The sequence below is a fragment of the Lolium rigidum genome, chromosome 1, assembly GCF_022539505.1.
Source record: "Lolium rigidum isolate FL_2022 chromosome 1, APGP_CSIRO_Lrig_0.1, whole genome shotgun sequence".
NCBI lineage: Eukaryota > Viridiplantae > Streptophyta > Magnoliopsida > Poales > Poaceae > Lolium > Lolium rigidum.
Window position 1 is genome coordinate 53,817,373 of NC_061508.1, and position 25,089 is coordinate 53,842,461.

A 25,089-nucleotide genomic window follows, 5' to 3' on the forward strand; every position below is an offset into this window, starting at 1 on the left:
TGAGCGGGTGCCAGGATTTTTCAGTTCAGTCCCGTTTGTGGCAACTTCGTGTTGCTGGTCTCTGGATTATCGTCTGATGATGTAGTAGATTCTAGTGCTCAGTACTCACTGTGAGGCTGCATAAGTTGGGTGCTGTAGTATGTGCCCCCTGGTGCAGATTGGTCGCCTGTCATCAATTGCTAGAAGAGTGAGATAAGAAGGGTGACTGTGCTACTGTAGAGATCTGGCCAGATTGCTCTGATGAACTTGAGGTTTCTTCTACAAAATGAGCTTTTGCTGTACTTCACTTTCTACGATTTCGGGGCTTTTGCGCATGTCTGCGGGAAGGCCTACTTGCGTTCCGATGCCTTGCATACCTGAAGTGTCTTTCTTTAACTAGTATGGACCGGTGACCTTAATTTGAGATTTTTTTTTCTATCTGTCTGTGCATTCCTATTGCTGTGCTTTATTTCACCACATTAGTACAGGTGGACAATCGATAACATTGAAGTTGCTTGTCCTGTTTGCAGGGCTTTCTCCCTACTGAATCTCAAGCTTTAATTGCAATGGAGACATCTTTGGATATGTCACTCGATGATATGATTAAGAACAGAAGTGTAAGGGGAAGAGGAAGGGGAAGGATTCAGAGGGGTGGTCGAGGCAGAGGTGATGGACAAAGGTCAGGCAGAGGTGATGGCCAATGGCTAGGCAGAGGTGATGGCCAAAGGCTAGGCCGTGGTTTAGGGCGCGGACGTGGCGCTGGCACCTTCCGTGGAAGAGGAGTGCCTTCACAAAGGCCACTTGGTGTCAATACTCGCTCGTCATCTTATGCTATTGCCAAGGCAAGCACAAAACTACCACTGTTTTTCTGTATACCTTCCAAGAACCCAAATTACAATTGATACATGACAAGAAGTGGCTATCAACTTAATAAAATGGACAGCTCAGGCCTCCGTGTAGACCATATGTTGTATACTTTTGAATCGTGAAGCTTCAAAGAGGATCTGAGGGGCTTCTCATTCTGAAAATTCCCTAAGTACTGGTCTTTTGCTGCTGAGAAATTTGTGGTGAGATATGTGTCGGTTTATCCTGGTTAACGCTTCAAACTGAAAAACGTTCTCTTCTCATGGCCAGCATGTTAATGCTTCAAACTGAAAAAAAAGTTGTCTCTTCTCATGGCCAGCATGCTGATGGACTATGTATTTACCAGTTGGATACTTATTTCACTGGATAAGGTCTTTGGTTCATACAGGGCTATCAGCTAGCACCGGTTTTGTGCGATGGTGTATGGTTTTATAGTTTTGCTGATGCTAGTTGACTCATCAAACACTACAAATTGATGAGTTTTGGGGATTATGCTAACAATTTCTCATCACAATCTGGGTATGCATGCATTGGAATATCATCAGTCATTCAACAAAACAAAGGATTTTGCGTGGACACATGATCGTTTTGAGGATAGCATGGTGGCTGCTGGACTTTCAGGGATAGAAACTGGTACAAAGCTATATATTTCAAACTTGCACTATGGAGTGACAAAAGAAGATTTGCAGGTAACTGGATCTTTGTATTATGTATAATTGATTATGTGTGCTGAAATCTTCAAATATGTTTCACTTTCTCAAGCTGACCACCTCTGTCCACAACTGTGTTTCAGGAACTTTTCTCTGAAATGGGCCATTTGAAGAACTGTGCTGTTCATTATGACAATAATAGACACCCAACTGTAAGTCTCTTATAAATGTTTGTTTTTCCATAACATACACATTCTACAATTTAGCAGTATTCACGTCTGCAAAACTCATGTTATGAGCACAAGTGTCTTCTGCCTAAAAACATATCTGGTCATCCATGATGTCCGTTGGTCACATATTTGGTGTTCTACTAATACTTTGGTTGTTTGTAATGAAGTTGAGATCTACCAACTTTAAGCTAGAATTTAGTCCTGTGCACACCACTGATGATATACAAACACACAAAAGAACTCATGAAATTGTATTTGTATGAGAACAGGGTATTTAACCTTTACTCCTGCAACAGTATTGTATATTTATTTATGTCAAACCTTGTTTGCACTATTCTGAATGTTGCTTTGATTTAATGATATATTGCTAGTATGGAACTTTTGATCTTAGAGCATGTATCTGTCCATCAATCTCTGCCCTCCCCCAGCTCATCCATACCATGAACGGTCTCTTCTCTATATAAATCTTATTTTACTGGGGATGATTCCTTTTAACAAATCTTACTTTGCAGTCATTTGACTACCTATATAATCTAATTCTCCAATTTATTAAGTAGTATTTTTTTAATCTATCTCATTCATCTTCTCTTTACAATTTATAGTTACAATTACGAATCCATTTGTACCTGCCAAAGTTAATAGAAGGTGCCTGATACAAATTTTATGATAGATTATATTCTGATTGTCCTACTCTACAGTTTTGCTTCAGAAGAAGTCATGTTACACGTCAGAACATTATGTCATACTTTCATGGATATTCAACAGGGTACAGCTGAGGTGATATTCACTAGGAGGAGTGAAGCTGTTCAAGCATTGAAACGATATAATAATGTACGCCTTGACGGGAAAGAAATGAAGATCGAAGTAATAGGAGCAAATTTGGGTCTGGCTGCTGTTTCTGCACCTCGTGTTAGTGTTGTTCCTGGTGCAAGAGGAAGAGGACAGAGAGAAGTTGTAATGATGTATGGCTCTTCTTTGCAAGTGCATGTTTTAGTTAGATGATGCCTGTTGAATTGGATTTATTAATCATGCTATAGTAGTTAGAACTTTCTGCCCTTTTGTTTCTGACTACATGATGTTTAATTTTTCTTCCAGGTCTCGTTCTAGTGGGTTTGGTGGAGGTGCGGCTGACTCTTCTAATTTCCTTCCTGGGTAGGTTCTTGGATTCAGTATTTCATGATTTCTCATGACTGAATGACAAACACATTAAACTTGTATGCCAGTACCTTGTGCTCAACTTTGTTCCCTGGTTCTGTACTTCATACTATGTTGCAGTGGCACCTTTAATGTGTCACCCTTCTGAATTTTGCATTGTAGTGCTAGATATCACTATCTGGTTTTCTTCATATAGTTTTAAATATTTGTTGTGCACCTGTCATTGGGTGCATCAATGAGCTTTGTGCTTGCTGTAGAGTTTTGTATCGTAGTTCTATGGAAGATTCCATGGATGAACTAGTGTCCGTTAGCCATAAGATAGTGATTTATTACCATGAACCTTGATTAGCACATTGTGTTCTTACCTTCAGGTGGAAGCGCAACGGTTTCTCACAAAGAGGAGGACAGGCCCGTGGTCGTGGTCGTGGCCGTGGCCGTAGTTTTGGCCGGGGTCGTGGACGTGGACGTGCTGTCTATGTGCTGAAGGGGTCTTTGGGGAAATCAGTTGACCAACTGGACAAGGAGTTGGACACCTATCATTCTGGAGCAATGAATGTTGATTAAGAGATGCTGCATCTGATCACGTTGAAGTTGGACGTGGGTTGAGGCTTGGAATTTGATTTTGTTTGATGTTTGGTTTTGCTGGGGAGTTACCACTCAGCTGTGTACACATACACACATATGGCAGTCTACAATTTCTAGCTCTCATCTAGCAGTGACGTTGTAATTGTGGTTATTGACTCCATCAACTATTTTTAGGTGGATGTGGCCTTCTGGTATTTTATCTTCTTCTTGATTAATTGGCAAGTTAATTGCATACAAGGTTCAGTGAAGATAAAGGAATGTCCCAAATGACGATGATGTTCATGAATGTAAGGGGGTTATCTGTCTTAGCAAACATTAGGGAAAGAAATCAAGTAGGATGATGAAATCAGTTACCGGGGGTTCAAATCCTAACCGATGTGAACTTAGGTTCCAATTTATATTTGAGAACCAGACTTCCTTATGCTTTTTACTCATGCACTTTATCCCTGCTGCATGAGGAGGTCACCGCTAGAGAAACAAAATGCTAGGGGCTACAACCCTAGCGTTGCCTAGGCCTCGGTCTAGGCACTCTTGTTGTCATTGTTGTTGGCATCGGCCGCAGTGGGCGGGGCCCACCGTCGAAGGTGCCTAAATGGATGGTGGCGACAACGACCTCCTTGTATGGTTGGGGGCGGTGCCGTGGGGGAGATCGTGTGCGGCGGTTGTTGCTTCCATGGCCCAGGCGATGGATGGTGGCGGTGGGGAGTGGATCTCGTTTTCGCCCGGATCTGTTGTTGGTGTGGTCTTGTCCAACTGGTGGTGCGTAGAAGGGATAACAAGGGGTCGTTGGAGTCTCGATGTCGGCGTTTCGGCAGCTACATGGGTCTACATGGCATGTCGGCGTGGCTCCACATGGATCCAGTCATCTATAAGTTTTGGATGTCACTTCTGTCAGTGAAAAACACGCCGGCTTCGGTAGTGGCGGACAATGGTGGCGTCTGATGTGTCGTTACCTTGTCGAAAACCTCCTCAACATGACGAGGGAAAACCACGGGTGTGGGTCAACCGGTTCACGCAAGCTACACTATGAGCAAACTTAGTCTTATCTGGAACATCTAGAGATTACAACACACTTCACCTTGTTGCTCACCGGGAATAACAACAATAACAACCACAAGAGGCAAGATATAACAAAGGCCGAGATATCGCAGTTTTTGTTCTCTTCGTTAATCAGCAAACTGCTCTTAAACCGCATATCCAATCAGCACATAATTTGGTAGACAAGCAGACATATGAGTTGCTAGCAGACTAACCAAAAATTAGCTCAATCAAACACCGTTTTCATGCTTAAACTGTTTGTCACCCAAAACTTCTCTAAGCTAAAACTACATCAGTCCGAACTAACTTAACCACTCTCAAATAATATGATTTTCCATAAATTGACCCAAATCTCAAACCAGCTAACCAGATTGAAGTACTCAAAGTAAGGAACAAACTCATCGAGTTTGGAGTTGATCCAAGAAACGTTTGAGCATCCAAACACCAGCTTGAAAACAGATCGATCATATCTTAGAAATCTGGACATAAATCACCTCTCCTTCTTCTTCCTTTCTTCTCACTTGGTTGTGGTGTTCTAGCATGTTCTCTCACCCTCTCACAGCAGCGCTCACGTTTTGGCTTGCTTCTTTGCTCTCTCACACACAACCACTAAGGGTGGCTAGGGTTTTCTCCTTTTCATCTCTCAAGAAGGCAAGACATACATTGGATGCGAACATCGATCAACGACTGATACATGTTACATTTTCTGATCTGATATTGGACTGCCAACACACTTTTACGTGGAGGGATATGGCCCAACACATAAACTATACAAAATTCATAAGTGGATTTCTTGATGAATACCCGTATGAATCACCGTTATTTGAGTACCTTTTTTTTTGTTGTTGAAGGAACCCTCTTAGCCTATTGTCTCATATTCTACCTGACTGTTTCAAGTTGTACAAGGATTTGTACAATACATGTTTCGATTAGGCTTCATTTCGTGTGTAGATCCTCAAGCGGACCATGCATATATACGTCACCCCCACATCTATCCATTGGATATACAAATTTGTTTGTACCGCGAGCAACATCAAGTAGCGAAACATGCATAATTCCACTCATCTCAAAAAAATATGTTTGCATCTCACCATTCCATTGTTTTCGTTCCTCTTTCAAATCCCCCCCACCCCACCCCACCCCACGGAGTTGATTGTACAATAGTAAATACACATTTTGGTAAGCTCACTCAGTTTATCCTCAATTGCAACCTTCCATTTGGATCAGTGTGGGCATTTCATACACTCTGCCAGTCTGCCATGATCTTAGCTTCTTAGGTTCACGGTCAAATTCCAAGTCTATTGCAATCTTTGAGAAAAAAGTAGTGTTGACATTTGTAGTAGTACTTGTTGAATTGATTCTCCTGATGCAATATGGATTGTGGACTCATCGTTATTTCCCACAACAATTGAATCAAGGTGTTGTGATACCCCGCTCTCTCTCAAAAAAAAAAGGTCACGTTTTAGCTTCATTTTACTGTCTTATTACTAAGCAGTGGCAAGACACGTCTACGCCTCACCAAGATAACGTTTTACCCTTACCACTCTGCGGCGATTTTAAAGGAGCCGGTAGGTATAGGTGTCACATCTACCGTTCACTCTGTGCTTCGAGATTGGTGAGGCTTTGGATATTTGTCTAATATAAAACTAATAATTTTGAAACTGTTGACGTCAGAAACCCACCGACGGGCAGCGACTGGTCAACACCGTAGAGCCGGGAACAACTAGGGCTGCGGCTGGCCCCAGTCCCTCAGAGCGACGGCCCGCAAAGCCTCCTGGTCGCGCGCCGATGCAAATTGCAAGGGCGTGCCACCTGACCTATACCTGGTCGGGAAGGTGTGGATGATGCCTCGCTTAGTTTCCTGCAGGGCACACACGTACACGTTAAATACGAGCCTCGATCGGCTCTCGAGGTTATCCCGTGAATCGGCTCATGGAGCCGATCCACCCATGATTCGTCCAAGGTGGCCGAATATATGGTGGTCCCGCTTGATCAAGATAAAGCATATGAGATCCACGACGATTTAGGGTTTTCACCGCATCATCGGATCATCCTACTCACGATTGGGCCTCGCGCTCGCGCACGGTGATCGTAAGCCAAACCTAGACAAGGCCTAAAAACCAACACGAGGTTGATCCTCAGAACGTCCTGTCTAGGGCCAGCAAACTACACCCTACACGCCGCTGGATCCTCCAACCCTTTGTAAGGCCTAACTATTGCAGATGTTAAACTAATCCTTGATGAATCAAGGAGCAACCGTAACGGATCAGATCTACTAAATAATGATCAAGCGGGGTGCCGCCCCTGCACCCATGATGAGGTACAAGGACGGCTAGACGCGCAAGGGTTGCACTACGACAGCATATGATACTAAGAACAATGCTAACCCTAACACATCTATGATAACTACGTTGCTCGCCATCAAAAAGGCTTCAGCACGAGCAACGCATGAACAACGTAGGCAGGCTCGTGCTGCCTAGATCGCAAGATGCGATCTAGGCAGCATGGTGCTTACCGGAGAAACCCTCGAGACGAAGGGGTTGGCGATGCGCCGAGATTGGTTTGTGTTGAACGTTGGTTGTTGTTTATTCCATAAACCCTAGATACATATTTATAGTCCAGCGGACTTTCTAATGTGGACGTGCACCAAACCGTGCACGAGATAAACTCTAACTTCTACGTAGCCTACTATATAAAGATACACGGGCTAACTAGCCCAAACTTCTGCGCATAAAGGCCGATTCACCTATTTCCCGATGTACATATCTTCAAGTCCATCTTGATCGCGGCCCACCTCTCGGCTTGGTCAAATTCTCGGTGATAACACATCCCCCCTGGTTTTGATAATGATAATTGCAAAACCATCCGCATTCTTCGAAGGGCCATGCCGTGGCGGAATCGTCGCAGCTTTTCTTCATGATGGCGTCTTGCCTCCTCGCCTTCTCCGTACGACTCGACGGTTCTAGCACCGAGTCCTCGGGAACTGCTTAGGCATTAAATCTCCGTTCCCCCTTTTATTCGACCATATCCTAGGGTTCCTCTCTTCATCTCCCTACTCCACAGCAGCCATCGGCAAACCGAACAACCCTCCTCAGTCCCCATGGATTCCTCCTCTTCCTCCGCTTCCCCTGGCCTGTCTCTCCAGTCCTCCTCCTCCAGCGAACTCGAGCAGGAAGTCGATCTGATGGCCATCTACGAAGCCCGCGCCCCGGAGTATTGGGACGCGCGGGACTGGGACTCTTCCCACGAGTCGGAAGATGATGAACCCCTCACTGATGGGGAAGAAGACCTTCAGTTCCTTGTCGACGGGGACCGGAAACACCAAGCGATGACGACCTCTTCCCCGGGAAGGGAGCTTTTCCTCCGACGAGGAAGAGGAAGAAAAGGAAGACGCCGACGATGACTCCCTCGAAGGTTACCCACCAGTGAAACGCCTCCGCATGTGGTGGGACGACAACGACAGTGCTGACGAAGAGTAGGATGAAGCCCCTGCAGAGGGCTACGGGAGCAGCGATGAGGAGCCCGCCGGTAGCGGCGCCGATGAGGGTTCCGAGGATGATGATGAAGGCAGTGACGGCCCGTAGTTTAAGACCTACTAGCGTAGGCCTAGCGATGAGCGGATCGGTCGACGGACCCCTTCCTTTGTTATCCCCTTCTTGGCTCTTCTATGTAAGAAATCTTATTATCAATGAAGAACTTTCTTTAACTTGATTTCGCCGATCCCTTTCACGTCAATTTAGCCGATGTCCCCTTGAACTAATTTTGCCGATCGTTAGCCTCGATCAATGCTCAATGAGCCGATGGCACCGCATCGGTCCCTTATGATAGATTTCAAGATAGATCAGTCCAGACCCAATCGAATAGGACCAAATCGCAACTGTGCAAACCTCAGACCTTGGAAATCAAAACCTCCTGAGCTTAATGGTAGCTCTAACGGCTAAAATTCCGGAGTCAATGCCTTCAGTAGAACTCCAGGATTATTGCTGAACACCTTGATGCTGAAGCTAGAACTTCTGCATAACAGGTACCATTTGCCCACAACTTTCCTTGTGATGCTCCATTTCTTCGCAGCAACAAGCTGGTCCAGAGCCTTTCAATGTTAATGGCTCCTCCTTCAAACTCCAGCGGTTTCCGTCTGCAACGATTTACCACTGCTTTGTAACAATTGTGGCGCAGAGTTAGCCGATTTTAACTAAAATCAGCTCCCAAGAGCAAAGGATCTTCAGGGGCAGCTGCCCCCCGAGCCTCAGTCAAGGCGAGAATAGCAGCAAAGAAGGTGCTGCCAGGAAAACTTTGAAGGGCAAACACCCCTGTAATCCAGTAATCCTGCTCTTGCACACTCCCCCCGAAGATGATATCATCAAGGACATGCAATCCAGCTAACGGAGCCCCAACTTGGACACCTCCGGGTACACCACCATGTAGAACTAGCCATATATGCCACCATCGGCTCCCACGAAAAGGGTCAGCCCTTCACTCCCATCAAAACAAGATAGGAAAGCTTATGCACCAGGAGCCGATGTACTACGAGGGCTCAGCAGAACCAGCAAATCCCTTCTTTGAACCGAGAAGCTTCTCATGCAAAGGCTTTTTAACTCCTCCTGGCTCAATTATTGTAATTTGCTGCTTAGATCAGTTCACCATCCTTGACGATGATCCCGCAGCTTGAAGCCCCGGCCAATCGCGAGACCTGATCAAGTGGCAACTTAAACTCTGTAATTCTAAAGTCGATGCCCGAGCATCGGCCGTGCTGAAATTTTTCGTATTTTCATTTTTTTTTTATTAGCCGATCGATTCATGGATCGGCTTCCCCCGGGTACATACTTCGTGGCTTTGTACCTTCTCTGTGTGCATGCCCCCCGAGCCGGATCCTTCAAGTGATTGAAGATATCGGCTTTTCAGCCAATTCAAGCTTTTCTCGCCACTCATCATGCGAAATAGCACATCGGTAAACACAGGCGGTGCGAATATTTTTAGCCGATTGCTGGAATCGTCTTCCCTTGTAGTTGTCGATCCGACTATTTACAGATTGCTGAGATTTCGAGAATCGATGGCAACGCGCCACCGGCCATCCTTCTTCTCCACAGGTATCACATTGGAAATCCTTTCAGCGTACCTGCATGGCCTGATGAACCCGGCGTCCAACAACTTCTTGATCTCCTTCTTGACTTTCTCAATCTCTTCTAGCTCGTCGCCTGATGTAAAACCATACCCCGGCTTTCCATCGCCCTCTAGGTCCATGCCGAACACAGGTGAAGCGTATGTTGAGGATAATATTGGCCAATCGCTGGAGTCGGCGTCCCTTGTCATCGTAATGCTTACTGAGAATTCACCCCTTTTTATTGTTTGGGGCCGATCGTGTGAATCGGCCCCCTCTTCACCTTTGCCGCGGGAGCGACTGCTCTCGGGCTTATTCTCGCAATGGCGATCTGCGAGCCCTGCCCTATTGATATCAGACGAGCAACCTGGCTCGCATCTTATGCAGTGGCTGAGATCGACCATGTTGACCTCCGGAAACGGCTGCGTGTCAACTTTCATGGCAAACTGACCGAGGAGTAACCGGCCTTGCTCTATCGCCATCTGAATCTGTCCGCGCAAGACTTTGCAGTCGTTGGTGGCATGGGTGAACGTGTCATGCCATTTGCAGTATGGTCTGCCGTTCATCTCTTGTAACGTGGGGATTTTGTGGCCGTCGGGTAACTTCAGCTGTTTTTCCTTCAGGAGCCAATCAAAAATTTGCTCCGTTTTGCTCAAATCGAAGTCGAATCCCTTCGCACGCCCTGGTTGTTTCGCCCACTGGCAGGACACGGGTTTTGCCCCCCGGGTCCACTCAGCAATAGTGACCTCCTGATCTCTTGCAGAACCTTCATCTTCGTCCTTCTCGATCAGGGTGACGCGCTTGTACCTGCCCTGGTACAACTCTGGATGGCGCTGTTCATATGTTGTCCACTTCTGAACCATGTTTGTGTCTACCGATGCGTCTGCATCGGCATCAGCCGATGCCTGTGCATCGGCTTTCGCCTGTTTGGGGCGCCATACTTTACTTGGCGGGCGTGCCTTCGTCTCCACTATTTGCTGGATTTTCGCGGCCAGATCGGGCCGCGCCCTCCTCAACGTGTACAGTGCACGTGCCTCGGCTTCTTCCAAGCTTCGCAGCCCGCTGTACCCGGCGCTTCTGAGAATGGCTGAGTCCATCAGGGCACCACCTTGGTCGGTGATACCTATCTTCTTCTCCATCTGACTCCCCGAAGTCTTCTTCTTGAGATGACTCAGCTCGTTTACTCTGAGGTAGGAGAGGTCCTAGACGTTTGAACACTGAAACTTCGCTTGCCCCCTTCTTCCTTGTTGTTGGCATTCTGGCGGTTCTCGATTGTTGGCAATCGGTTCATTCCCGAGTCCCAGCAATGTTTGAAGAAAGGACAGCTCCAGTGCTTATCCACGTTGCCTTGCTCCTTAAACCTCCCTCTGGCGCGACGTTCGTACCCGTCGTTGTGGCCGCTGTTCTGACGATACCTCCTGTTTGCATCAGACCGACGATATCCTTCATCGTCGTTATCGTAGCGGCGACGTCGGTCGTACTGCTGTTCATATTTGCTGAGGAGATGCCCGGATAATGGGCGTGGACGCCGTATGTTTCTCACCTCCTCCTCAGCCAGGTATCGTTTATCGTCGTCTTGGGGCCGGTCACGTGGAACGGCCTCCTCTTTCTCTTTGCCACGAGAGTGGCTGCTCTCTGCTTTGTCCGCGTCATGGCGAATCACGAACCCTGCCATATTAGCATCGAAAGAGAACCCTGGTTCTCTTATGGAGTGGCTGAGATCGACCGTGTTGACATCGAGCAACGGACGTGTGTCTCCGTCGAGCTTGATGCCGTGCGAACGGGTCTTCCCACAGGAGCCGACGAGTTTGGTTCCGAGGACCGCCTTGACCTTGTTATGCTCCTTCTTGAGTTTGTCAGCCAGGTCCTCGTGCTTGACCGGAGTGCTTTCCGCCATTTCAGACGTAGATGGCGATGTGGTGGATGTCGAGGATTGTCCCACCGGGCGTGCCAGAATGTGTTGACGTCAGAAACCCACCGACGGGCAGCGACTGGTCAACACCGTAGAGCCGGGAACAACTAGGGCTGCGGCTGGCCCCAGTCCCTCAGAGCGACGGCCCGCAAAGCCTCCCCGGTCGCGCGCCGATGCAAATTGCAAGGGCGTGCCACCCGACCTATACCCGGTCGGGAAGGTGTGGATGATGCCTCGCTTAGTTTCCTCGCAGGGCACACACGTACACGTTAAATACGAGCCTCGATCGGCTCTCAGGTTATCCCGTGAATCGGCTCATGGAGCCGATCCACCCATGATTCGTCCAAGGTGGCCGAATATATGGTGGTCCTGCTTGATCAAGATAAAGCATATGAGATCCACGACGATTTAGGGTTTTCACCGCATAATCGGATCATCCTACTCACGATTGGGCCTCGCGCTCGCGCACGGTGATCGTAAGCCAAACCTAGACAAGGCCTAAAAACCAACACGAGGTTGATCCTCGGAACGTCCCGTCTAGGGCCAGCAAACTACACCCTACACGCCGCTGGATCCTCCAACCCTTTGTAAGGCCTAACTATTGCAGATGTTAAACTAATCCTTGATGAATCAAGGAGCAACCGTAACGGATCAGATCTACTAAATAATGATCAGCGGGGTGCCGCCCCGCACCCATGATGAGGTACAAGGACGGCTAGACGCGCAAGGGTTGCACTACGACGAGCATATGATACTAAGAACAATGCTAACCCTAACACATCTATGATAACTACGTTGCTCGCCATCAAAAAGGCTTCAACGACGAGCAACGCATGAACAACGTAGGCAGGCTCGTGCTGCCTAGATCGCAAGATGCGATCTAGGCAGCATGGTGCTTACCGGAGAAACCCTCGAGACGAAGGGGTTGGCGATGCGCCGAGATTGGTTTGTGTTGAACGTTGGTTGTTGTTTATTCCATAAACCCTAGATACATATTTATAGTCCAGACGGACTTTCTAATGTGGACGTGCACCAAACCGTGCACGAGATAAACTCTAACTTCTACGTAGCCTACTATATAAAGATACACGGGCTAACTAGCCCAAACTTCTGCGCATAAAGGCCGATTCACCTATTTCCTGATGTACATATCTTCAAGTCCATCTTGATCGCGGCCCACCTCTGGCTTGGTCAAATTCTGGTGATAACAGAAACACAAGTGAAACTTTTTTGAAACTAAAGTGATACATGGAAAATATTTTGAAACAGTTTGACAAAAAGTGAAACTGATGACATCATTGCTGACGTCACTACGGTTTGTTTCACAAAAATATTAGTGTTTCAGTTATGTTTCAAATTTGTTTTACAATTTTGTGAAAAAATTGGTCAGCACATGGCTGACGTCATTGCTGATGTCACTCCGGTAGGTACCGGCGCCTGTAAAAACGAGTTTTCGATGTCTCGCCGCGATGTTCTGGTCCATCAATCCCGACTAGAAGCAGAGCTTCTTTTTTTCCTTGTCCGAATTGACTAGAAGCAGCGCTGACGCGCTGTAGTCAAAGCATGGTCTCCCCATCCCCCGCGCTCACAACGAAACAGAAACACGCCCGGATTCCAATCATGGAGTCCGAGAAGAGCAGGTCTCCCCATGCAGCCATAAATATCGACCATGTCCTCTCCCTCGCGCCATCGAAACTAGGTCTCCCAGCCAGTCTGGCCGCAACTCTTCTTCTCGTCGATCAATCCCGACTGGGAGCAGAGATCAGCATCCGATCCATGGAGACGCACGGGCGCGACGACTTCTACAAGCACCACGCATTCAAGCCTAGCAGCGAGGTGGCCGTGACCTACTTCCTGCCGCACCTCCTCGCCGGCGCGAAGCATAAGCTCATCCGCAACGCCGACGTCTACGCCTGCGAGCCCAAGGATCTCGCCCGCGACCACCCGCCGTGCCTAGCGCCGTGAGCACGGGCGACCGGTTCTTCTTCACCACCTGCAAGCACAAGAACGGGCGGTTCGCGCGCGTCGCCGGCGCCGGCGTCTGGACCGTCCAGAATACCACGGACGTCGTAGACGTAGACAAGGGAGTCAAGGTCGGCGAGGTCAGGAACCTGTCGTTCAAGAAGGACGATGTGTACACTGGCTGGGTCATGGAGGAGTACCGGTGCTTGCTGCCGCAGGCCATGGTCGCCGATGGGGAGAAGGTGCTCTGCAAGATCCATTTGGCTCAGCACGCGCCCGCCGCCGCCCGCGCGGAATCCTCCGCGTACAAGCTCCGTCAACAACGAGCAGAGCCTCCGGTGCCAGGACCCAATCCCGTGACCGTGACCCCGAGCACTCACGCACAGAAGAGGCCAGCGCCGGTGGCCGCCGCCGATTTGTCAAGCCGCAAGAAGATGCGGGTGGCCGCCCCCGTCGCGCCTTCCAGGAACCTGAAGAAGAGCACGGTCACTACGACTTCTACAAGACCCACCAATTCAAGCCTAGCAAGGAGGAGGCCGTCAACTACTTCCTGCCCCGCCTCCTCGCCGGCCAGATGCATGAACTCATCCGCAACGCCGACGTCTACGCCAGCGAGCCCAAGGATCTCGCACGCGACTACCCTCCCGTGCCTACAGCCGTGAAAACCGGCGACCGGTTCTTCTTCACGTCGTGCAAGCGAAAGAACGGGCGGTGCGCGCGCGTCGCCGGCGCCGGCACCTGGACAACCCAAAAGACCGAGAACGTCTACCACGCGGGAGCCAAGGTCGGCGAGGTCAAGCACCTGTCGTTCAAGAAAGGCAATGCGTCCACCGGCTGGGTCATGGAGGAGTACCGGTGCTTTCGGCCGGAGGCCGTCATTGGCGAAGTGGAGAAGGTGCTCTGCAAGATCCATCTGTCACAGCACGCGCCCGCCGCCGCGCGCCAAGAATCGGACGCGTACAAGCTTCCTCGTCAAGAACGGGCAGAGACGACGGTGACCGTGACCACGGCCGGGAGCGCGCACGTACACAAGAGGCAAGCGCCGGTCGCCGCCGCCGATCTGTCAAGCTGCAAGAAGACGCGGATCGCCGCCCCCCTTCCCGACGCCTTGTGAGGAGGTAGAATACGAGGATTGCCCGGTGTTGTTCACGCATGCGGCGCCGCCGGTTTCCTTGCCGGCTGCGTCAATGGAGGGTGCGCACGTGCAAAGGATGCCAGCGCCGGTCGCTGTCCCTGTCCCGGCGCCTGACGAAGCTGACGACGACGTCATGGGCCGGATGTCTTGCACAATGGAGGAACTCTTCGGGGAACAACAACATGTGCAAACTCTCACGGTCGAAGCTGAGAACAACATCGAGCAGCTTGTTCTTAGTGACGACATCGACCTGCTTGCGGCACCAATTGACTGGCTGCAAAGTCTTTTGGCTGATAATTACGAGGAAGAAGCAGAGCTCCAGAAGGGGTGCAATTACAATGCCGCTGCGGCCGATCTTCAAGCTTAATCGCTTCAGGGACAGGGACACAGCCAGTTCTTCTAGTTTGTGTGAATGACATCCGATGTGGATGAAATTGTTATGTAGGATACTGACAACAATTGTATTAATTCGTCTTGTACGGTCGTCACAGATGTAATTCGCTCGTGCAAACTAAAACTGTTATTGCTCATACAATGCTCTCAACCTTTGTGTATGTGTGTGCACTCTTCTTCTTTTTTTGTTATGTTTCTTTTTTCGAAATGGGGTCATCCCAGCTTCTGCATCAATCGATGCATACGGCTCATTTTTTTGTTATCGTTTGGGCACTAAATACTCTTATCATCACTGAGCATGCAGTATCCAGTTCTTGATTTATCAAAATATTCGAATGCCCAATCTTTACTATTAAATGGGAGTTGGTCGTTTGACACTCAACGCAATTTGGTGGTCGTCATTGAAAGTATCCTGTCCGTTCAATTTTGTGTAGACAAAAAGAACCGTCCGATCCCGTGTTGTCCTCCGCTTATGAAAAATTACCTGTTGATGCCATCCGTAATGCACACCTGGTCTGCTCATACCGATCATTTTGGATCCGATCGACCCACGGTCGTCTTTCTCTCCTCTAGGTCATGCCATAGCATGGCCGCCGCCGCCGCCCCCGCTCCCGCCCCCGCCTCCGTTCTCTTCTACCAGGTCTCCCCTCGTACATGTTGAAGCCATGACCTCCTCTCCCCATTCAGCCCGGTGGCACCACTCTTCCATGTGCGTCTCCATCGCCTGACGCCGCCTCGTTTGAAGGTCGCGGCCGCTGTCTCCGATGAAGCCCGCCGCCTCCCGTATAGGACTGCACCACCTCCCCCTCCAGAGCCATGTTCTCTCCCGTCCAGGTCCCTATCGCCATCTTCCCTTTTCCAAGATCTGAGATTGACGATGAGGCGAAGGTTCCTTCCGCATCATGTTTCATAGGCGCTCATGATCCCCTCCATGGTACGTAGTGATACCATTCCTTTCCCCACCCTATTTTTATAACCAGCAAAGTTACTTATGTCGCTTCCACTAAAATAGGTTTGATGAAGGTCAATTTAGTATGAATTCGGCTGACATTTAATTTGGGTCAGATAACTCTTCGATTTAATTATGTATTTTTCAAATTGTATATGTATGGTTTGTCAAAAAAAAAGTATGTTCCAGCTAGCTTCATAATGGAGGAACCAACAAATTTGGACTCATAGTTCAGCATCAGGGAGGAGGAAAACGTCAAAGCTTCACTTACGTATGTACTAGCTTATATTGCAGGACGTCAAAGCTTCACTTATGTATGTAGCTTATATTGCAGGACTAAAGTTTGCTTATGTATCGATCTCTGCAAGGGAAGATTGCAGGTATAGGTCCTTGCAGTTATGGTGTGCTCCAGCATCTACATGCGGGAAAGGCGGATAAGCGGCCAGAGGGAGATGAGATAAAAGAAAGCCAGAATTGGTTCAGCTTGCGACGACCCCATCTACCCACAGCAGGTTGTAGTCCCACACCTGTCTAATGGGATCAAGTGAGTGTGTCCATTACAATTCCCAACACTAAGAGTTCAACAGTTCTTGAGTTTGCAATTTGGTGCCGTCCTCTAAAACTTTCTCAAGATTGTTAACCAGTTTTCTTGTATGAATCTTTGCCTTATTTCTAAAATTTCTTATAGGAGGAGGAACTCATGGGGAGAGAAAACGAGGAATTAAAAGTCAGGAGGGAGATCTTATGGGATATTTCAAGTTTCAACTTGTTACCAAATGTATTATCCCACAAAAAGCTGCACTTCAGGTTTGATCTTCTATCATTCTATTCATACTTCAGTAGTGCTCGTGTTCTCTTGCTGTCGAGATAAGGTTGTGTGCCTAGCGTATGTCTTGGTTGTAAGCTCTATGTTAGGTCTAGAACTTTCTTGATTTATTTGGTGATTTTTCTTTGTTACTGATTTTCATGATCCTTGTGTTTGTTGTAGGTCATAAACGATTATTATGATTTTTTTCATTTTACAGAGTTCACACCAGACAATTTAGCTATTTGACCCTTTTTACAAGAATTTGTGCCTGATGATGTTATAGCAATTTAGCTTATTCCAATCAGAGGCATTGTGATCTCTACTCTCATGCAAGATCGAATTGTTTGAAATAATGCATGGAGCTTTGGGTGAAGAAGAGAAGGGGTATCCAACGAGAGCTGTTCTCCTAAGTGATCTGAGCTTTGTCATGTACTTGGAATCAAGTTGGATAAAAACTAATATTGTTGATTGGCAGTTCTGATTTTTTTTATCATCATGCAGGGTTAGAAATTAACAATTGCTTGAAAACAACCTGAGGCACAACAATACTGTTGTATACAGAATCAGGTCTAATAGTCAATGTGATGGAAGGATTCATAATTGTGTTGTCATCCGCAAATATGACCCGGCTTCCTCTGTTTCGTTGTGCTACTGCAGAGTGTGTGGTGCAGGAGAATATTGGCTTTCTATGGGAGATGGGAGTTCCAAATATGGGGTCTAGGCAGCCGACGGCCTGAGTGTGATCCTGCAGCCATCTATAGAATTCTTTTTTTATCCGAATGACTAATATACTGCAATCCAAGCTCTTTTCCAGGTTTTAACATTCAAAATTAAGCAAAGGTGTATTATTTTGTTCTTACATATGACATTGAATAAGTCCAGCATATAAATCTCTTATTTTATGCACGTGAAATTCAAACAATAGTAGCAGCAAGCACTGTTACATTTATTCTCTTAATTTTGCATGCCATGAAAGTCCGGGGGTTTATAATACTTAGATTGCACTGCTATTTGAGTGAGAAAAAAAATTGAAGTTTTATTTTGGGAAAAAACAGTTTTAGAAGTTTTATACAACTCACATGACTTTATTTGGAGAGCATGAAGATACCAGGTAACATACTTTTACATATTTTTATGCCACCTTCATCAAAGAATGTCTTCAGTGACAAATGTTGATATTTGGTTATCCATAACTGAATTATGCTTTCACATGTGCTCGTTTGGCTTGGACCTTATTTCATTTGTAGGCTCCAACTATAGTTCACTAAGTCAGCTTTATCAATTTCAGGGAAATTTGTGCTGCCCTATTAGCTTGACTTTCAGGGACTGTGATGGAGGTCTCTCAGAGAATAGTATCGTAATGGACAGTAGGTTAAGTTCGTAGAATCATCAAGGTAAGTGGCACATACATCTTCTAATGTAAGTGAGCATAGTTCTCTCGCCGACTAATGAAATTTGTTATGTTCTACTGATTAGCCGTTTACCTGAAACTAGGATGATTTCTAAGTCTGTAGTTAGTGGGTCCTCTTGTTTGGCCGCGGTGGTGGATAAAGGTACTGATAATTGTTTCGTACTACCAGACACCGTGTTGTCTCGCAACATGCAGTTTCTTCAACGAAAGGGCTTTAGTTACATCCAAGTGATCGAAGCCTACAACATATTTGGCAAGGACGTGAACTTATGATCTGCTACCTGGTTGCGATGGGAGGCGCTAGAGTCAGCAATCCCTGGAAAGGAAAGGCTGCTGGGTGATGCATGCACCTTTCTTGAGGTGGTAGAGAAAGAGTTCATTAGACATGAATCATTCAAAATAATGATATAGCCTTTGTGAGTTGAGATACCAATGTAAGGCGTCATTGTTGAGAGAAAATTATGAATAAAATATACTCTCGAAATTTGCTACCTTATATGCGACCCGGTGTCTAAATGGTTGTTGTAGATCTGTTGAAAACACAAACACATCTGGAAAAACATGAGACTGAAAATAGCAGATTTCATAATCGAGTGTATATGATTAACATGAAGATGAATATATAATACATGTACTGCAATAAGCAAAGCATGTGCAAAAGTGAAATTAGGATGTATGCAGAGATTATGTTCAATAAATGCCTTGGCTTGAATATTATCTCCTTATTTTCCTTTTGTTTATGTTCATAAAGGTTTTAGTAGTTCTTTCAGTTAATAAAGTTATCTTCTGTAAAATTAATCTAAGTTAGTGTGTGGTTGTTAGAGGGTTAAAATAAAATATTAGGAGAATATTTTTTGTTAAGGGATTTCTTTTTGCATGGATTAGCTTAATCCTATGTCGGGAGTTGTTTTATGAGGTGAACTATCGGCTCTCATGTTATGCTTTACACAGTTTAGTTAAGATATCCGACATCTAAAATATTTCTAATTGGTATTTTTGCCCTATTATATGAAAGTGTTATGCATTTTATTTATCTTCAAGCAATAGTATCTTCATCCTTATGTTACTTTGGAGTGAAGGATAAAAGGTTAGTCATGTGGCTCCGGAAAATGACGTGTGCTTGTCTATATAACATTTCCTTGTTTTGGAAACCGGGTTGTAGTTAGAAAACAATGCAATATCCATCACCACCTGTATTTTTTTGTCGTATGTATATGCCAGATACATTTGGTTAGAGAATATGCGAGAATACAAGAACAAGCAAAAATAATCACGAAAAGAATATTATGAAACTGCCAAAATAGTACATACAAAAATCTAACTAAAACTCAAAAAAGCAAGAGAATAATAAGAAAATACTCCCTTGGTTCACAAATGTAAGACCTTATAGATATTTTAAAGTGAACTAGGTATGGATCAAAATAAGTGAATCTATCTAAATACTAAAATTACACTAGATACGGATAAAAATAAACGATTTTTGAAAAAGCTAAAACGTCCTACATTAGTAGATGGATGGAGTATTAAAATTTACCAAAGACAAAAGTTGATTTTCTATGTTGAATTTGCTTTTTATTAAATTTTCTCGGTAATTTATAACCACGCGGTACATAAAAAAAAATTGAGAACCCGTAGCAACGCACGGGCATTGAACTAGTTCTCAATAAGTGCACAGTTGTACAAACATGTAAATATTCTCTAAAATATAGCTCTTGAAGCTATCCCGTATGTTTATCACATCATAAACTCTCCAACTTTCCGAACTAAAAGGCAACTGATTCAAACGAAACAATACATACTAGCAGTGTAGGAAACAATACATCAGCATAAAATAAATACAGTAGCAATTACTAGGTTATTCCGTTCAAGAATGACAGGAGATCACTCTGTTGGAGATATGCTCCTCTAGCGTGCATGCCACATTGATTCATTAGTGATTTCTTTGAGATTCGGATACGTAATATTTTCTTTTCTGCTCTAACATATGAAAACATCTTTTGCATGCACATGCTATATATAATGCGTGCCCCACAACCTTATATATCGATCAATACACCCATTTCTTTTTGAATATCATATTTAAAATAGCCTTATGTGCATGAGTAAATATTAATCAGATTAACAATCCATTTGAACTTGTCTATTTCTTTCGGAAATATATTTTAATTGAGTCCAAAATAGGTTTTGTTCCGGCCAAATTTAAAACCTGAAGCTCGAAACAAAACGAAATATCATGATGGATTGTGAAACACAATAAAACTCAACAAAAACACTTAAATAGATTAAAAAAGATTAAACAGTTTCGCCATCTGATAAATTTATTGAATGCAACAAATACAAGTTTGAAATGTGGTGAAAACAAATTCAAACACGACGTGCAATAAACCCTTATAAAACTAGATACAAAACATTGTGTCTCCGAATTGTGGTCACTATGGTTTTAATGCAACTATCAGGTGTTTCCGTTAGGATTTGAACTCAAATTTAATGTTGTTGTTTATTTTGTTTTTCTAGTACTATATTTTATGGTTTGAACTCTAAGTCAATTTGTAATTTGTTTCTACCTATGATGAACCAAGTTTGTAACGAAGTGAAGCAAATAGTTTTACAAAATCGTCTAGTTGCATAAAGTTTTTCAAAGTTTCACCAAGTTTCGGAAGTAGGTTTTCAAATATCCTTAAACTATATTCAATATTTGGTCTTGTTTTGAAGTTGTCTTCGCTAGAAACCCAAATATTCAAATGGTTTTCAAATTGAACATATTGTTTTAAAGCTACGTAAGTTTCGAGTTTAAGAATCATCCTCTATAAAGTGACAAAATTTTGACTCTCACATACACTTTAGAACCTCCAAACTCAACCGGCTACATATACCAGGTACCACGAATACTTTCACCGCGATTCCTTCGAGCATGTCAGTTTGAAAGATTGCAAGAAACCCCTCTTTTTGGTATGTCTCTCTTCTCATCGGCAATATCGATTTCTTGCGCTCCAACTTGATTAAACCAATTTAATAGCCACCCCCTCCCCACACCCCAAAAAAACCAACACACACGTGCGCTCGCGCGCACTACAAGCAGCCTAAGAGAAAACTCCTTTTAATTAGCTAACTTTTGAACTCATGTATAACACCAACTTTTATTGATTGTATATAATTCGATGCTACATTTTTGCTTCCAGAGTTATCATTTGCCTTCTCCCAGCTGTGGTCTTGCACATGCACATATATGACATGTTTAAATTTTCTAGTTCACTCATTTTATTGTGGATGTGGTTTTCTTGTATTTTCCTTTGTTCCTATGATTCATGAATAATTTAATTGTGTGTATTCAGTCCTTACCGTTCCACAATGTTCGTAGGTTGGTCTAAGTAGCTATTCCTTAGAATAAAAATAGAAAGATTATAAATGTGTCGGCCGATCAAATAGAGTCGCCGTGTAAGTGGCCCCTCTCTTGGATGTTTCTCCCGTGTGCTCTTCTTTTTCCATCGTTCCACCACCCATCTACCTCTGAGCTCCCTCTCTTACATATACGGCTCATATCATGACCGCCATGGTCCATGGGTAGCCTCCTCCACCACGTCCAGACCTCCTCCTACTTCTACTACTACTCTTCCTCCTCGAAATCGAGATCAGTATTTCGTGGATTTTTTTTATTGGGTGGGTGTTTTTTATACGTTGTAAACTCTTGTGCATTTTGATGTGAACACGCGAGCGAGATTTCTCGATGATTTTGGGTGTCTGCCAGTAATGTTCTCGTTGGGTGATTTTTCAGAGATTTTGCTTGACTGATGGAGTTTTGCTCCATACCTCTTTTTTTTTTTTGCTACATTGGTGCGAGCATTTTACAGTTTCGACTCGCTATGCAAAAAAGAAAAAGAAAAATGTTTTGCTATGTCTTAGTCAACTGAGATTTTCTTAAGTCTAAGTCACTTACAAAAAAGTGCTTTGAGTTGCACTTTCCTGCTAGAAATGTGCAATTGCACTTTTCTGCTAGGAATTTACAAGTGAACCGAGTTGCACTTTTTTAAAAACTGCAGTTACACTTTTCTGAGGTAACAGAGACTTAATAAAATCTCAGTCAACTGCGACATAGATAAACCCAAAGAAAAAAAGCTGCAACATGATTGCAATAGTTTCTTTTTTTTCCAATATATGTTAGTAGTAGTAAACCCACTCAGAATTTTTGCCCAGGCCGCCGCTGCGTCCTCCATGCCACGCCCGTACAACACACATGGAAACCAGACAGGCAAGTAATCGAATCGAAGATATGGAAACCCACAATCTTTCAGTTGGAAACACAAACCCCACTCGCAGTACAAGCTACAAGATCCGGACTCAATTCGTCCACGCGCCTACAATTGATGGAAACGTTGGTTCCAAGTCAGCCACCAGAAAACATACCAAGATGGAAGCACCAGTCGGATTCAAAACATGGAAAGCCATCCTATAGTTCAATTGGAAACCAATTCCAAACACAAACCCAGTAGTCCAGTACGCGTGATGTCCCTCTGGACTCTATAAGTATCCGAAACCCCCACTCATCCTCCGCCACCACTCCCTCTCGCTCTCCCGCCATCAAACCTAGCTCTCTCCCTCCCGCCATCCTCAACCTAGACGCAGAGCAGATCCGCGGCCGATCCATGGAGGAGGCGGACGGGCTCGACGACTTCTACAAGCTCCACCAGTTCAAGCCGTCCAAGGAGCATGCCGTGACCTACTTCCTGCCGCGCCTCCTCGCCGGCTCGCCGCTGCCGCACGGCGCCGACATGCTCATCCGCCACGCCGACGTCTACGCCTGCGAGCCCAAGGACCTCGCCGCCGAGTACGCGCCCGTGCCCTCGGCCGTCCGCACCGGCGACCGCTTCTTCTTCACGACGTGCAAGCACAAGAGCGGGAGGGACGTCCGGGTCGCGCGCGTCGCCGGCGCCGGCACCTGGGCCGTCCAGAAGACCGAGAACGTCTACGACGACGAGGGAGCCAAGGTCGGCGAGGTCAAGCACCTGTCGTTCAAGAAAGGCAAGGTGAGCACCGGCTGGGTCATGGAGGAGTACCGGTGCCTGCGGCCCGAGGCCCTTGTGGCCGACGGGGAGAAGGTGCTCTGCAAGATCCATTTGGCTCCGAAGGCGAGCGCCGCCGCCCGCCAGGAATCCGACGCGTACAAGCTTCGTCAAGAACCAGCACAGCCGCCGGTGCCGCAACCAGACACCGTGACCGCGAGCGCGCACGCGCAGAAGAGGCGAGCGCCGGTCGCCACCGCCGATCTCGATCTGTCAAGCTCCAAGAAGATGCGGGTCGCCACCCCTGTCCAGACACCTGATGAGAAAGAGTACGAGGAATGTCCGGTCGTGGTTCACGCCTGCTACATCCGCTTCCTTGCCAACTGCGTACACCTTCGCTGCTCAAGCTGACGCCGACATGGGGCGCTTCTCTTGCTCATGGGAAGAGCTTCTCGGCGTGCAACAACAGGAGCAAACTCACCCGATCCAAGAGTTGGACATCGACGAGCTTGCGGCATCAGTTGACTTGCAATCAGAGGACCTGCTGAGGCCTTGGGATGATGACTGGGAATCGGCGGAGCAAACTCTCCCTGACGAAGCTGACAACAACGTCCAGCAACTTGTTCTTGATGAAGACATCGAACAGCTCGACATCGAACAGATTGCGGCACCAACTGACCGGGACTCACTGGACCTGCAAAGCCCTTGGGACGAGGAAGAAGCAGATCCAGAAGATCGTCGCATGGTACAGACTCTCCCGATCGAAGCGGAGAAGAGCGTCGCCCATCTTGTGGCGTCAATTGACTGGGAATTCACAGAGGAGCTGCAATGCCTTTTGGCTGATCACGAAGAGGAAGCAGCAGAGCTCTACAGGCGGTGCAATTTCAATTCCGCCACCGCCGATCTTCACGCTCCATCGTTTGAGGGATGCAACCAGTTCTTCTCGTTTGGAGCTGTCAACTAAATCCGATGTTGATGAAATTCTTTGCCAAGTGTATTGTCGTTGAGGATACTGACTTACCACTGTTGTGTTATGTTAGTGTGTCTCCATGTACGATCGTCATGGATGTTGTTCTCGCTCCTGTTATGGATCCTCTTCTGAACCTTGTATTCCCAATTCCCGTACACTACATTTTGTTTACTCCTGTTATGGAATCACTTTGACATGTTTGTTCTGATTTGTCGTTTAAATGATGTACTCCGAACTACTTTAGTACTCCCTCCGTTTCTTTCTATAGTGCCTATAGATTTTTGGCATTTGTTTCAGAATATAAGGTTGTAGCTTGGATTTTTTTTCAATTACCCCCTCCCCCGTTCAGCTCCCACAAAATATGCGTGAGAAAAAATCCATATAAAATTGGAAACAATTAATTGAGATTCCTAATGTATGGCCCAACGATTACTTAAAATTAGGCAGCAATGTTTTACTTTCCTTAATTGAACTTGGCTGCACATATATGGAGAATCAATAAGAGAGATTTGTGGGATTTGTTATGGTAAGTTAGGAAGATATGGATTTTCCAAATTTTACGTTGATCTCAAATCATTTAGCTAGGAGGTCTTGTGTAAAAAATACTATTGCGCTAATTTCCGTGCCAAAAAACAATAGGCACTATAAAAAGGAACGGAGGGAGTATGAAATTAAGTTCTTGGGAAAATACTTATTTTCAATATGTAAACACCAAACTCGAATGTCCATTTTTTGAAAAATGTTACACGAATGTACAAACATGCAATATTCTTTCAAATAGAGCTCTTTAAGCAATTTAGTTGATACATGAACAGAATCCTCATACGTTGATCACAAGCATAAACTATCCAACTTTGCAAGCTGAACAGCAACGGTTCAAACGAGCACAATACTTAGTGGCACGGTACAAAACAATACATCAGCATACGTTAAATAGCAATTACTAGGTTCTT

General features: G+C 45.8%; 2 protein-coding genes across 2 annotated transcripts; both read left to right on the plus strand.

Annotated features, from left to right (window-relative positions):
* The first annotated feature begins 513 nt into the window (after nt 1-513).
* On the plus strand, nt 514-3,697 carry LOC124673137 (THO complex subunit 4D-like). Its single transcript, XM_047209270.1, has 6 exons — nt 514-821; nt 1,389-1,532; nt 1,637-1,705; nt 2,489-2,685; nt 2,819-2,875; nt 3,250-3,697. The coding sequence occupies exons 1-6, from the start codon at nt 546-548 to the stop codon at nt 3,440-3,442; spliced, it is 936 nt and encodes a 311-aa protein (XP_047065226.1). The 5' UTR covers nt 514-545; the 3' UTR covers nt 3,443-3,697.
* A 19,112-nt stretch (nt 3,698-22,809) lies between these two features.
* LOC124707965 (NAC domain-containing protein 86-like) lies at nt 22,810-23,577 on the plus strand. The gene has a single exon (XM_047239659.1). The coding sequence runs from the start codon at nt 22,810-22,812 to the stop codon at nt 23,575-23,577; it is 768 nt and encodes a 255-aa protein (XP_047095615.1).
* Nucleotides 23,578-25,089: the final 1,512 nt, after the last annotated feature.

Excerpts from the sequence above, each read along its gene's own strand:
- LOC124707965 (XM_047239659.1), top strand. The coding sequence starts at position 22,810 with ATGGAGGAGGCGGACGGGCTCGACGACTTCTACAAGCTCCACCAGTTC.
- LOC124673137 (XM_047209270.1), top strand. The coding sequence starts at position 546 with ATGGAGACATCTTTGGATATGTCACTCGATGATATGATTAAGAACAGA. Across the intron at positions 822-1,388 it reads CATCTTATGCTATTGCCAAG|TCATTCAACAAAACAAAGGA; the intron begins GCAAGCACAAAA and ends GAATATCATCAG. Across the intron at positions 2,876-3,249 it reads TCTTCTAATTTCCTTCCTGG|GTGGAAGCGCAACGGTTTCT; the intron begins GTAGGTTCTTGG and ends TCTTACCTTCAG.